Below are 13,651 nucleotides of genomic sequence, written 5' to 3'. Positions count from 1 at the left end.
CCCTTCATAAATCCATGCTGTTACATCCATGTTACAGCAGTGACAGATAAGAAAGGTGTTGAATTAAACGATGGGAGGAAGGCAGCATCAGGGCAGAAGAACAGTGAGGGTCCCTTGCCCTCATAGAAGGACTCCCAAGTCCTGATCAGAAGTGACCCTCAGGAAATCTCGGTTACAAACCGGTCAATGTCTCGAACATGTAGAAATGTAGATCGACAAACACAGCTGTTCAGATTATTGAATGTATATATAGAAAAAAACGTGAAAGAACCTTCCTCATAAGTCCGGCCGTCATTAACCATTTTTGCCTGAGAGCAGAATAGAAACAAAAACGGAATATAAATCGGGAGGGGATGTCATTGATGACCTAATTTAAGAATTTGAGATTGTGGCAAACAATAAATCTGATTGGATGTTTAAAGATACCAATCAGAGAGATACAGAACAATGGAAATTGACAACGCAGCCAATGAACCAATCACAGTCATTGCCTTCACCCATCCGTCATTAGCATAAGGTTGTGGGCAGAGTGTGGGGCTACCTACATAATGCGAGCCCGGAGCAAAATTTCCTTCATATCTACCTGACTGAACAAGACGATGCCTGAGGAAAAGAAACCCGCTTCTCGGCCTTTTGGCTAAGATCATGCGTAACTGACCTGACAGGGGAGTAACCACCATAACCCCAAGGTGGTTCTCCCTGGATCAGGAAGGTATATGCTTGCTTTTTTGGAAATAGGAGGTGGGTGGGGTGGTTTGACCCATCCACCTCCACGGAGGTGTGTGGGGGACCTGACCTATCCACCTCCATGGCACGAACCTGGTATTGCAGTACTTCCAGGAACAGTGCAGTGGCTCTAGGCCTTTTGGCTAAGAGCATTGGCGCAGAGTGATCCTTGAATGGGCCCAAGGTGACCTCTGGCGTTTGTGATTTGACAAAGAATTGGAACGATTGGCTACGAATTTTAAAAAAAAGAAACCAGCTTCTCGGTTTTTTGGCTAAGATCATGCGTAACTGACCTGACAGGGGAATAACCATGACCAGAAAGTGGTTCTCCCTGGATCAGGAAGGTGGTTCTCTTATGCTTTTTGGAAATAGGAGGTGGGTGTGGGGCTTGACCCATCCACCTCCATGGCACGAACCTGATATTGCAGTACTTCCAGGAACGGTGCTTGGGCTCGAGGCCTTTTGGCTAAGAGCATTGGCGCAGAGTGATCCTTGATGGGCGCAAGGTGACCTCTGGCGTTTATGATCTCACAAAGAATTGGAAAGATTGGCAACGAATAATAAAAAAAGAAACCAGCTTCGAAAAAGGGTGCCAAAAAAGTCATCAAAAAAACATCACCAAATGGCGGCAAGAAGCGCCGAAATTCGAGGAAGGAGAGTTATGCTATCTACATCTACAAAGTGATGAAGCAGGTTCACCCCGACACCGGCATCTCCTCCAAGGCCATGGGCATCATGAACTCGTTTGTGAATAATATTTTCGAGCGCATTGCGGGTGAGGCTTCCCGCCTGGCCCATTACAACAAGCGTCGCACCATCAGTTCCCGGGAGATCCAGACCGCCGTGCGCCTGCTGCTGCCCGGGGAGCTGGCCAAGCACGCCGTGTCGGAAGGGTCAAAGGCGGTGACCAAATACACCAGCTCCAAGTAAAACTCCACGCTGTCCTGACAGAACAAACCCCAAACACAACGGCTCTTTTAAGAGCCACCCACAACATAATTGAAAGAGCTGCACAAACATCACCCTTTAGACTGAATTTACTGTAATTATTTCCTGAACAAGTGTGTGTGAAAACCTTTGTAGTTCCAGCTGTAGATTTAGTTTTGAATTCTCATAAGTAGCTTCACTGACCGGCTTGACCTTGGCGTCGCTGGAATTTCCTGCAGTGAGTAAACTACAAACACGGTCCCTGGTCGCTTTCCCTTTGTTCTCAGACCCGTTCATTCACAGCGCCTGCCGACGAATTTATTTTGGGGGGCGGGGAAACTCCGATTTCAGTCACATTCTCACTCAAGCCCTTTTTACGAGTTTTTTTTATTCCGTTGCGCTCAGTCCGTTTATTAACCCGAGACTCCCCGCAGTGTAACAACCCAGAATGGGAGTTCTTAGAGACTGGAACAGGGGCAGTTTGAACACCCTGTCCCTCTTCTCTTTTTACAGAAGGACTCTCAGTTCTGGTCTCACTCCCACAGCAGCTCCTGTGAAAACAAGTTCACTTTTACGAAGATGGAGCTGGAATGTGTCCCGTTACAGAATCAGTGGGGACTGAGTCCCGCCCGTTACAGACAGTTTGAAGCTGAAGCCGAATTTAATCCTAATTGTTACAGGCTGGAATTTGCAAGGGAAATATGGAATAAGACAAAAGGAAACAAAAAGTGTTTTGAAGTATTTGGCTAATGGTGAAGTTACTAACTCAATCCGCAATTTTCACAATTATTGGCGGGATTTTTGAATTTAAAAAATCGTTAGGTTCTGGCTGTTGGGAACCAGTAATTTCCGCCCTCCTTTCATTGGTGGACTAGACAGGCTGTGATTGGTCATCGGAAACGGCCAATGAAATCCACGACAGAGTGACCAATCACAAGTTCGCTCCCTGCATCCCTCCAGAAGGGATAAGAAGGGCAAATATGGGAGGAGTTTATCATTCTTTCTCTGAGCCTGTGGATTGTGGAAATGTCTGGAAGAGGAAAAACCAGCGGTAAAGCTCGGGCCAAGGCCAAGTCTCGCTCCTCCCGGGCTGGATTGCAATTCCCCGTGGGCCGTGTTCACAGACTCCTGCGAAAGGGGAACTACGCTGAGCGTGTGGGTGCCGGAGCCCCGGTCTACATGGCTGCTGTGCTCGAGTATCTGACCGCTGAAATCCTGGAGCTGGCCGGCAACGCGGCCCGCGACAACAAGAAAACCCGTATCATCCCCAGACACCTGCAGCTGGCCATCCGCAACGACGAGGAGCTCAACAAGCTGCTGGGAAAGGTGACCATCGCTCAGGGCGGGGTGCTGCCTAATATCCAGGCTGTGCTGCTGCCCAAGAAAACCACCACTTCGTCCAAGGCCAAGTAAAGCGGACAAGATTTAAACTAATAACCCAAAGGCTCTTTTCAGAGCCACTCACAGTATCTGTGAAAGGGCTCCTTACTGTATTAATGGAGACCTTGAGTTCAGATACCGATAAATTGGTCTATTTCAGACCTGTATGCGGGAGTTTTCAGTTCCTGGTATCTGCATTATGGTTTTCTGCTCACAAACTGTTTTAGTTAGCAGCTAATAATTAAACTACAGTTGTCAGAGACTCAAAACTTGTATAAATACCGCAACCGGTTCCCTAAATATTTAATCTTATCAATGAAAGCTGTATGAAGAAAGTCGGCGGTTATTAAAAGGGCCCAGTTTAATTCTGGTCTGGTTTGAGAGTTTGAATGCTGGTTCTGTTCCCGGGAGCTCCAGTCGTTCCGGGCTGTGTATTTTCTCCTAAGCCGGTCAGTTTAGGCCTACACTGAGCAGCCAAGCGCAAGACGGTCACTGCCATGGATGTGGTGTACACTCTGAAACGGCAGGGCCGCACTTTCTATGGATTCAACGGGACTCTCTTCCCCCAAGCACAAAGCAAAGGCTCTTCTAAGTCCCACCCACCGCCTCACGGGGGGAGGGAGGGAGATATAGTTCATTTACATTTTGTTCGGTATCGATAGATATTTTAAATCAGCATATGCACGATGGACGGAATATCCTTTTAGTTTCAGAATTATAGATATTTATCATCGAAGCTTACAACACGGAATGAGGCCACTTCGGCCCATCGTGTCCGTGCCGGCCAACAAAAGGCTATCCAGCCGAATCCCACTTTCCAGCTCTAGGTCCGTAACCCTGCAGGTTACGGCACTTCAAGTGCACATCCAAGTAGTTTTAAATGTGGTGAGGGTTTCTGCCTCTACCACCCTTTCAGGCAGTGAGTTCCAGAGCGCAGCCACCCTCTGCGTGAAGATATTTCCCCTCTAAATCTTCTACCAATTACTTTAAATTTATGCCTCCTGTGCTAAGGGAAATAGGCCCTTTACGGCACAGAAGGTACGGCATATTCCAGGTGAAGGTAACACTGAAACAACTAATGTAGTTACAGCAGTGAAAGATAAGAAAGGTGTTTAATTAAACGGTGGGAGGAAGGCAGCATCAGGGAGGAAGGACATTGAGGGTCTTTTGCCCTCATAGACTTCCAAGTCCTGACCAGAAGTGGCCCTCAGGCAATCTCGGTTACAAACCGGTCAATGTCTGTCAAACATGTAGAAATCTAGATCGATAAAGAACAGAGTATAAGTCGGGAGGGGATGTAACTGATGACCTAATTGAAGAATTTGAGATTGTGGCGAGCAGTAAATCTGATTGGTCTCTTTAAACATCCAATCAGAGAATTACAGAACAATAGAAATTGACAACGCAGTGAGTGAACCAATCACAATTGTTGCCTTCACCCATCCGTCATTAGCATAGGGCTGTGGGCGGAGTGTGGGGCTGCCTATATAATGCGAGCTCCGAGCTAAATTTACGTCATGTCTGGGTTGGATTGAACAAGACGATGCCTGAAGAGAAGAAATCAGTTACTGCCAAGAAAGGCGCCAAGAAAGTGATCAAGAAAACACCACCAAAGGGCGGTAAGAAGCGCAGGAAGTCGAGGAAGGAGAGTTACTCCATCTACATCTACAAAGTGATGAAGCAGGTTCACCCCGACACCGGCATCTCCTCCAAGGCCATGGGCATCATGAACTCTTTTGTGAACGATATTTTCGAGCGCATCGCAGGTGAGGCTTCCCGCCTGGCCCATTACAACAAGCGCCGCACCATCAGCTCCCGGGAGATCCAGACCGCCGTGCGTCTGCTGCTACCCGGGGAGCTGGCCAAGCACGCCGTATCGGAAGGGACAAAGGCGGTGACCAAGTACACCAGCTCCAAGTAAAACTCCACGTTGTCCTGACACAACAAACCCTAAACACAACGGCTCTTTTAAGAGCCACCCACAACGTCTCTGAAAGAGCTGCACAAACACATCACCCTTTAAACTCAATTTACTGTAGTTATTTCCTGAGCAAGTGTGTTTGACAGCATTTAAAATTCCAGCTGTAGATTTAGATTTGAATTCTCAGATAAGCGGTTTTACTGTCCGGTTCAACCTTAGCTTCTCTGATGAATTTTCCTCCCAGTAAACTGCACACACTGTCCCTGGTCGCCTGCCAATGAATTATGATCTTGTTTTAGGAGGTGAAACTCAGACTTTAGTCACCTCATTCTCTCTCAAACCCTTTACAATATAAAAAAAATTCTAGTTCGGGTCAACCCGCTTATTAATCCGAGATTCCGAGTGCAACAGCCCAGACTGGGAGTTCTTACAGAGACCAGAACAGGGAGTTTGAACCCTCTGTCCCTCTTTTCACAGAAGAACTCCCAGTTCTGGTCTCACTGCCGCCTGTGCGGATGATCGATCCATGATCTGTGATTCCCAAATTGTACAAAGATTGAGCTGGAATGTGTCCCGTTACAGAACGTTTGAAACTGAACCCGAATTTAATCCTGATTGTAACATCCTGGAATTTGGAAGGCAATAAAGAATACGGCAAAAGGAAATAAAAAGTGTGGAAATCTTTGGCTAATGTTGAATTTATTAACATAATCCGCATTGTAAAAATTATTGGCGGGGTTTTTGAAATTGAAGATTCGTTGGCAGTCGAACAGTAATTTTCGCCCTGTTTACATTGGCGGGCTAAACAGACGGTGATTGGTCAGCGGAAAAGACCAATGAAATCCACTTCAGAGCGACCAATCACAAGTTCGCTCCCTGCATCCCTCCAGAATGTATAAGAAGGGCAGATGTGGGAGGAGTTTCTCATTCTTTGTCTGAACTTGTGAATCGTGGAAATGTCTGGAAGAGGAAAAACTGGCGGCAAAGCTCGCGCCAAGGCCAAGTCTCGCTCCTCCCGAGCCGGACTGCAGTTCCCTGTGGGCCGTGTTCACAGACTCCTGCGAAAGGGGAACTACGCTGAGCGTGTGGGTGCCGGAGCCCCGGTCTACATGGCTGCTGTGCTCGAGTATCTGACCGCTGAAATCCTGGAGCTGGCCGGCAACGCGGCCCGCGACAACAAGAAGACCCGCATCATCCCCAGACACCTGCAGCTGGCCATCCGCAACGACGAGGAGCTCAACAAGCTGCTGGGAAAGGTGACCATAGCTCAGGGCGGGGTGCTGCCGAATATCCAGGCTGTGCTGCTGCCCAAGAAAACCACCACTTCGTCCAAGGCCAAGTAAAGCGGACAAGATTTAATCTAATAACCCAAAGGCTCTTTTCAGAGCCACCCACAGTATCTGTGAAGGGGATGCTTACTGTCTTAATGGAGTCAGAGCCCTTTAATTCATGTACCGATAGATGGGCCTGTTTTAGACCTGGAAACATAGAAAATAGGTGCAGGAGTAGGCCTTCGAGCCTGCACCACCATTCAATAAGATCATAGCTGATTATTCCCTCAGTACCCCTTTCCTGCTTTCTCTCCATATCCCTTTAGCCATAAGGGCCACATTTAACTCCCTCTTGAATATATGTAACGAACTGGCATCAACAACTCTGCGGTAGGGAATTCCACAGGTTAACAACTCTGAGTGAATAAGTTTCTCCTCATCTCAGTCCTAAATGGCTTTCCCCTTATCCGTACGCGGGAGTTTTCAGTTCCCGGTCTCTGCATTACGGTTCTCTGCTCACACATACACTTCCCGTTAACAGCGAATAATTGAACTACAGTTGTCACTCAACAATTGTATAAATACTGCCACCGGTTCTTTAAATATTCTTTAATCTGTCTGAAAACGAGAGTCGGCAATGATGAATTAATGTAGTAATAAAAGGGCCTAGTTTAATTCTGGTCTGGTTTGAGATAGTTTGAATGCTGATTTTGTTCTCGGGAGCTCTGGCCGTTCCCGGGCTCTGTATTTCTCCGCTAAGCCGGTCAGTTTAGACCGCACTGGAGCAGCGAGCGATGCACACATACAGGACCCGAGTCCATTGCAGTGCTTCCCAGATCTACCTGCCCCCATTCTCCGGCAACACCGAATGAGGAAATCTGTGCTCTGCCCCGGGGAACTCGAGGTCAGAGCGACGCAAAGCCGATGTCAGTTTCTGAAAATATTAAAAGACTCACCAGTTAATCGTCAATAATTCCCATGTGAACCGAGCTGGTATATGAACACACGATCAGTAATCAGTCCCACACCCTCTGCCCGTCCCTACAATGGGTTAATGAACAACACGAAGCTCTGGTTACAGTAGATCGCAGCTCTTTCCTTTGCTGATTTGGTGGCTCTGAAAAGAGCCGTTGTTGCACTTGGTGCTGAAGCTTGGAGCCGGGGCAGGGGGAGTCTAGGCGCGCTCCCCGCGGATGCGGCGGGCCAGCTGGATGTCTTTGGGCATGATGGTGACTCGCTTGGCGTGGATGGCGCACAGGTTGGTGTCCTCAAAGAGCCCCACCAGGTAAGCCTCGCTGGCTTCCTGCAGGGCCATGACGGCCGAGCTCTGGAAGCGCAGGTCGGTCTTGAAGTCCTGAGCGATCTCCCGCACCAGGCGCTGGAAGGGCAGTTTGCGGATCAGCAGCTCGGTGGATTTCTGGTAGCGGCGGATCTCCCTCAGAGCCACGGTGCCGGGTCGGTAGCGATGAGGCTTCTTCACTCCGCCCGTGGCCGGAGCGCTCTTCCGGGCCGCTTTGGTCGCCAGCTGTTTGCGAGGAGCTTTCCCTCCGGTGGATTTGCGCGCTGTCTGCTTGATCCTGGCCATTTTCTGAACGGATCTCAACACAATCTGGGACACACGGATTGTTAATGCGGGGACTCCTCTTTGCTTCCATTTAAAGTGTGTGAGGGTCCGCACGGAGCTGTGATTGGCTGCAACCCGACCGCCAATCAAGTTTGAACCAAGCACCGAGTGAAAATGAAGGGCGAGGAATACTGGGCCCTAATTGGCTGAACTGAAACTGACATTTGGTCAATTTTCAAAAAGCCCGCCAATTTCAGAATATCAACCAACAGAGATTAAATAAAATCTAATTTCCCGCCAGCAATTTAAGAATCCCGCTCTTTATAACGGCGATTGTGCCCCATTATAAGTCACCAATCCCATTCTGTCACATTCCGGTTTGAATTATGTTCCATTCCCTGATCCGTCTGTACCGGGCGGGAATAAATCCGCGGTCACTGCTTCCTGTAAACATAAAGTCCCGCATCGATCCCGCCAGTGCCGTCCCACTTAACCGATTCTCACACAGAAACCTCACATGACAGGAATTATCTGTGAGGGGAGACTGTAATGTGTAAAGAGGACTGTGTATCCTGCCCGGTAATTGTGACTGTCAGCCGGAGTTTCTGATCTCTCATATTTACAATAGTTGTAAAATATTTAATAATTCCCATATTCCTAGAGACTACACTCCAAAAGTACTTCATTGGTCTTGTTCATTGGATGTGGTCCTTGCGGCTGAGGGGGGGGGGGGCGGGGGTTGGGGAGTGTGGAGGGGGCGTGGGGAGGTGATCAGCTGTGATCTTGTTGAATGGCGGTGCAGGCTCGAAGGGCCGAATGGCCTACTCCTGCACCTATTTTCTATTTTTCTGTCTTGAGACGTTCGGTGGTCGTGAAAGGCGCAATATAAATCCAAACCTTTCTTTCCATTAATTAAACAGCCGAAACCATTTCCCAACCAAACTGTCCGCGCTCCGATCCCCAGGTCGCTGCTCTCTCTGTGTGCCGGTGGGTGGCTCTTAGAAGAGCCTTTGTGTTGTGTTTGGGGGAAAAGGGTCGAGTTATTCAGCCGCCGAATCCATAGAGAGTGCGGCCCTGCCGTTTCAGAGCGTACACCACATCCATGGCAGTGACCGTCTTGCGTTTGGCGTGTTCAGTGTAGGTGACCGCATCCCTGATCACATTCTCCAGAAAAACCTTCAGCACCCCGCGGGTCTCCTCGTAGATCAGGCCCGAGATCCGTTTGACACCGCCACGGCGAGCCAGGCGGCGGATGGCTGGTTTGGTGATGCCCTGGATGTTATCACGGAGCACTTTACGGTGCCGCTTGGCTCCGCCTTTACCCAGTCCTTTGCCTCCTTTCCCGCGACCAGACATGATAATGACTCTTCACTTAAACTGCCGCTGAATGAGAAGTGAACGGCTGCCGGCTCCTTTTTATAGAGCCGGAGCCGACCTGACTGAGAAAGCGCAGAGTGAGAGAGGCGGGAAGGGGAGGAGACATAGTCAAGATTGACAGACAGAGCAGAGAGCGGCCTCTGATCTTCCAGCTCCGCTCCAGCTTTCTGCAGCCGCTAATTTCAAACCGTTTTCCGACAATAGAACCGAAACAGACTCGGAATTTATATTCAAAGCTTCCAGGAACCTGAAGCTTTTAAATAAAGTCCCGCTACAATTAACAATCGCGAATATTCCCGCCTATATACAGCCCCTTCCCTGTCAATCTCAGACCTTGTTCCATCTCCCCACACTTCCTCTCACAGACGGGTTCAGCAGTTTTCAAACACCTTATTCCAGCTGATTTGGAGAATGTGGTGTTTGGGGTTTGAGTTGTGAGGCGGGGTATCTCCGCCAGTGTCACCGTCTCACAGACTCTCCCCCTGAATCTGTGAAATGACAATGACCAGGAACTGAGACTGGAGCTGAACACATCCCCAGTTACAGTGAGGCCCGGGCCGGACATCCCATTCTCTGTGTGTTTTATTGCAGACACTGGGGGAGGGGTGGGTGCAGCCAATGTCAGCGAGTCACCAGGGATCCTGGCTTCATGTTCAATGATTTCTGTCTGAAATCTGAGCCCGGCCCCGGGACAGGGATCATTTGATTCGGGGATCAACTCTTTTCTGAGAGGCGTGGGTGGCTCTGAGAAGAGCCTTTGGGTTCAGATGTTTACAAGTTGCACTTTTTATTTACTTTTTGAGCGCTGGTTTCTTGGGTTTTGTTGATTTGGCCTTGGCCCTCGGTTTTCCCACCTTTTTGGCCGCCTTCACCTTTGCGCCCGAGGCCTTCTTGGGGCTCTTGGGCTTCGCCGCTGCCGCCTTCTTCCCAGCCGCCGCTTTCGCTGACTTTTTTACTGTTAGCGCCTTCTTGGTGCTCGTTTTCTTGGCCGGAGATTTCTTGGCTGCTGGTTTCTTGGCCGGAGATTTCTTGGCTGCTGGTTTCTTGGCCGGAGATTTCTTGGCTGCTGGTTTCTTGGCTGGAGATTTCTTGGCTGCTGGTTTCTTGGCTGGAGAGTTCTTGGCTGCTGGTTTATTCACCTTCCTTCCCACTTTCCCCTGGTTTTCCTTCTTAGCGACTTTGAAGGAGCCCGAGGCGCCCGTGCCCTTGGTCTGCACCAGGAAGCCATTTGTCACATTCCTCTTGATACTGAACCTGATCTGGGACCCGCGCTTCTCCACATCCACGCCTTTGGCCGCCAGAGCCTTCTTTATCGCGGCCAGAGACATCCCCTTGCGATCGCTGCCATCGGTCACAACCTTGAGGATCTGTTCGCCCAACGTGGGGCCGGCTGGCTTGGAGCGGGGAGCTGCCTTCTTCTTCTTGCGGGGGGCCTTGGCTTGAGCGGCGGCGGCAGAAGGAGCTGTTTCGGCGGCTGAAGTGTCAGTCATGTCGGCGACTCTGTGGAAAATCTCTCTGACAGTCAGAGCTCGGTCAGAAATGAAACGGGAGGCGGCGGCACAGAGCAACTTAAAGGCAGCGAGCGGACGGGGCGAGACATCCTGCTGTCAGCTCCCCGCCCCTCCAGCCTCTCTGTGTTTCTCTCTCCTCATTAACTGTCCGATTCCAATTCAACCCGGGCCCTCCAGATTCCCAGACTGGCCTCTTTCTGTCCCGAAGACCGGGATGTTTGTTGTCGAGAAAGCTTCCTCCGAATTAATGGCAGCATTGCTGCACTGATCGCGCTCTCTCACCCGATCGCGGACATTTTCTCTGTTTTTCGATTGAAATTTGAAATCACATCAAACTTGACGTTTAATTCCCACTTTAGACCTGAGCAGGGCAGCAGGGCGATCCTGTGACAGGAAAATCTTTGAATTTTACACAAGCGGGACTCTGGAATCCGGCGATGACACAAACAAAGTGACATTCGTCTCACCGGCCCGCCCCTTTAACACACTCTCGCTCACACAATGTTCACATCTGCACATTCACAGCACAAACTGTCCCAGATTTACAGCTCCCAGCACAGGGTTACCTCTCCGCTCGGCCTGTGCTGCCGATTCTCGGGGTTAGTTGTAGTTTCCTAGCTCAGTAAGTGTTAAACACTCTGAGGCCGGCGTTCCTCAGAGTGTCTGTTCCCCAGATTCAGGGGCAGGAGCCAATCACAGCAGAGGCTGGCTTAACCCATATATGCTGTTAAGTTATTACATTGTTCGCACGCAGAAATATGTTTGATTAACGTGAAAATAGAAATTATGAGTTCACCGCCCCTCCACCCTCTCTTTGTCTCTCTCTCTCTCTCTCCTCCGAAAATGAGGGACATATAACAGTAACTGGTATCCTATCCATCCCATACTCACCACCCAGAGATGGCTATCAGAGGGAGCGACAGAGAGACAGACACAGAATCAGTCTTAAACTCCCTAACTGTGTCTCAATATTACTCTCAATAATAGTATCACACATTCATGTATAGCACCACCGAAAGAGAGAGAAAGAGACAGACACATTATCAGTCTTACACTTGGTATCAGTGTTTCCATATTACGCTCAGTAACAGTGCCACACCGTCATGTATAGCACCAGAGAGAGAAACAGAAACAGTATCATAGAAACATAGAAAATAGGTGCAGGAGTAGGCCATTCGGCCCTTCAAGTTTGCACCACCATTCAATATGATCATGGCTGATCATGCAACTTCAGTACCCCATTCCTGCTTTCTCTCCATACCCCTTGATCCCTTTCACCGTAAGGGCCATATCTAACTCCCTTTTGAATATATCTAACGAACTGGCCTCAACAACTTTCTGTGGTAGAAAATTCCACAGGCTCACAATTCTCTGAGTGAAGAAGTTTCTTCTCATCTCGGTCCTAAATGGCTTACCCCTTATTCTTAAACCGTGACCCCCGGTTCTGGACATCCCCACCATTGGGAACATTCTTCCTGCATCTAACCTGTGCAATCCCGTCAGAATGTTATATGTTTCTATGAGATCCCCTCTCATTCTTCTAAATTCCAGTGAATATAAACCTAGTCTATCCAGTCTTTCTTCATATGACAGTCCTGCCATCCTGGAATCAATCTGGTGAACCTTCGCTGCACTCCCTCAATAGCAAGAATGTCCTTCCTCAGATTAGGAGACCAAAACTGTACACAATATTCAAGGTGTGACCTCACCAAGGCCCTGTACAACTGCAGTAAGACCTCCCTGCTCCTATAGTGTTGTACTCACAAGTGTTTCCACATCACGCGAAATAACAGTATCCCCCCTTCACAGACAGTACAAGAGAAAAGGATTGTAACAGAGTCAGAGATGGGGGAGAGTGCTAAGTGAGAGATCGGAGAGATCGAGGCAGGACGGTGAGACACAGAAAGACTTACACGGTATCTGTCCCAATTGATCTGTGAGGTCCGGTTTTATCCTGAAAGTTCCCATTGGGGAGACAGAAGATACAGTCCCCTCTCTCACTGATATTGTACCACATACAGACACATTATTAATCCCACACTGCGGGACAGTGTCAGAGAGTGAGAGAAACAAGGTCCCACATTTAACCCTCGCTTGCCTGTTGTACTCCCTGTAATCTTGCAGCTCAGGGCCGTTCGGTATTACTCTCAGTAACCGAGTGTTTCACTCTGATTCAACTAAACTGGGACAGTTTCTGTCAGATATTAACTCCTGCACAGTCCCAGCAAACACTCCTACTCCGCCGTCCCTCCGATGTTTCAAAGGGTTTGATTAGGGCAGGGAAAATGGAGTATGAGAAGAAGCTTGCAGGGAACATTAAGACGGATTGCAAAAGTTTCTATAGATATGTAAAGAGAAAAAGGTTAGTAAAGACAAATGTAGGTCCCCTGCAGTCAGAATCAGGGGAAGTCATAACGGGGAACAAAGAAATGGCGGACCAATTGAACAAGTACTTTGGTTCGGTATTCACGAAGGAGGACACGAACAACCTTCCGGTTATAAAAGGGGTCGGGGGGTCTAGTAAGGAGGAGGAACTGAGGGAAATCCTTATTAGCCGGGAAATTGTGTTGGGGAAATTGATGGGATTGAAGGCCGATAAATCCCCAGGGCCTGATGGACTGCATCCCAGAGTACTTAAGGAGGTGGCCTTGGAAATAGTGGATGCGTTGACAGTCATTTTCCAACATTCCATTGACTCTGGATCAGTTCCTATGGAGTGGAGGGTAGCCAATGTAACCCCACTTTTTAAAAAAGGAGGGAGAGAGAAAACAGGGAATTATAGACCGGTCAGCCTGACATCGGTAGTGGGTAAAATGATGGAATCAATTATTAAGGATGTCATAGCAGTGCATTTGGAAAGAGGTGACATGATAGGTCCAAGTCAGCATGGATTTGTGAAAGGGAAATCATGCTTGACAAATCTTCTGGAATTTTTTGAGGATGTTTCCAGTAGAGTGGATAAGGGAGAACCAGT

The 13,651-nt window shown here is 48.8% G+C and overlaps 5 protein-coding genes and 2 pseudogenes across 5 annotated transcripts in view; 6 read left to right on the top strand and 1 right to left on the bottom strand.

The window, feature by feature from the left end:
* The window catches only part of LOC139273478 (zinc finger protein 420-like), an 80,067-nt gene that overhangs the window by 36,988 nt on the left and 29,428 nt on the right, over positions 1 to 13,651 (top strand). The gene's annotated exons all lie outside the window — the stretch shown is intronic.
* On the top strand, positions 618 to 856 carry LOC139274332 (U2 spliceosomal RNA; annotated as a pseudogene).
* Positions 979 to 1,179, top strand: LOC139274309 (U2 spliceosomal RNA; annotated as a pseudogene).
* LOC139273468 (histone H2A type 2-C-like) lies at positions 2,680 to 3,051 on the top strand (the record flags this gene model as incomplete). The annotated part of the gene is made up of 1 exon (XM_070890372.1): positions 2,680 to 3,051. A coding segment is annotated over exon 1 (372 nt), but the record flags the coding sequence as incomplete, so codon positions are not given.
* Positions 4,577 to 4,954, top strand: LOC139273458 (histone H2B 1.2-like). Its single transcript, XM_070890363.1, has one exon. The coding sequence runs from the start codon at positions 4,577 to 4,579 to the stop codon at positions 4,952 to 4,954; it is 378 nt and encodes a 125-aa protein (XP_070746464.1).
* LOC139273466 (histone H2A type 2-C-like) lies at positions 5,911 to 6,282 on the top strand (the record flags this gene model as incomplete). The annotated part of the gene is made up of 1 exon (XM_070890371.1): positions 5,911 to 6,282. A coding segment is annotated over exon 1 (372 nt), but the record flags the coding sequence as incomplete, so codon positions are not given.
* On the bottom strand, positions 9,958 to 10,656 carry LOC139274076 (histone H1-like). The gene has a single exon (XM_070891126.1). It carries the CDS (start codon positions 10,654 to 10,656, stop codon positions 9,958 to 9,960), a length of 699 nt encoding a protein of 232 aa, XP_070747227.1.

The sequence above is a fragment of the Pristiophorus japonicus genome, chromosome 9 (assembly GCF_044704955.1).
Source record: "Pristiophorus japonicus isolate sPriJap1 chromosome 9, sPriJap1.hap1, whole genome shotgun sequence".
Taxonomy (NCBI): Eukaryota; Metazoa; Chordata; class Chondrichthyes; family Pristiophoridae; genus Pristiophorus; species Pristiophorus japonicus.
This window is presented reverse-complemented; position numbering and strand designations above follow the sequence as displayed.

Bases quoted from the DNA above. Each gene is read 5' to 3' on its own strand.
- LOC139273458 (XM_070890363.1), top strand. From the start codon at position 4,577: ATGCCTGAAGAGAAGAAATCAGTTACTGCCAAGAAAGGCGCCAAGAAA.
- LOC139274076 (XM_070891126.1), bottom strand. From the start codon at position 10,656: ATGACTGACACTTCAGCCGCCGAAACAGCTCCTTCTGCCGCCGCCGCT.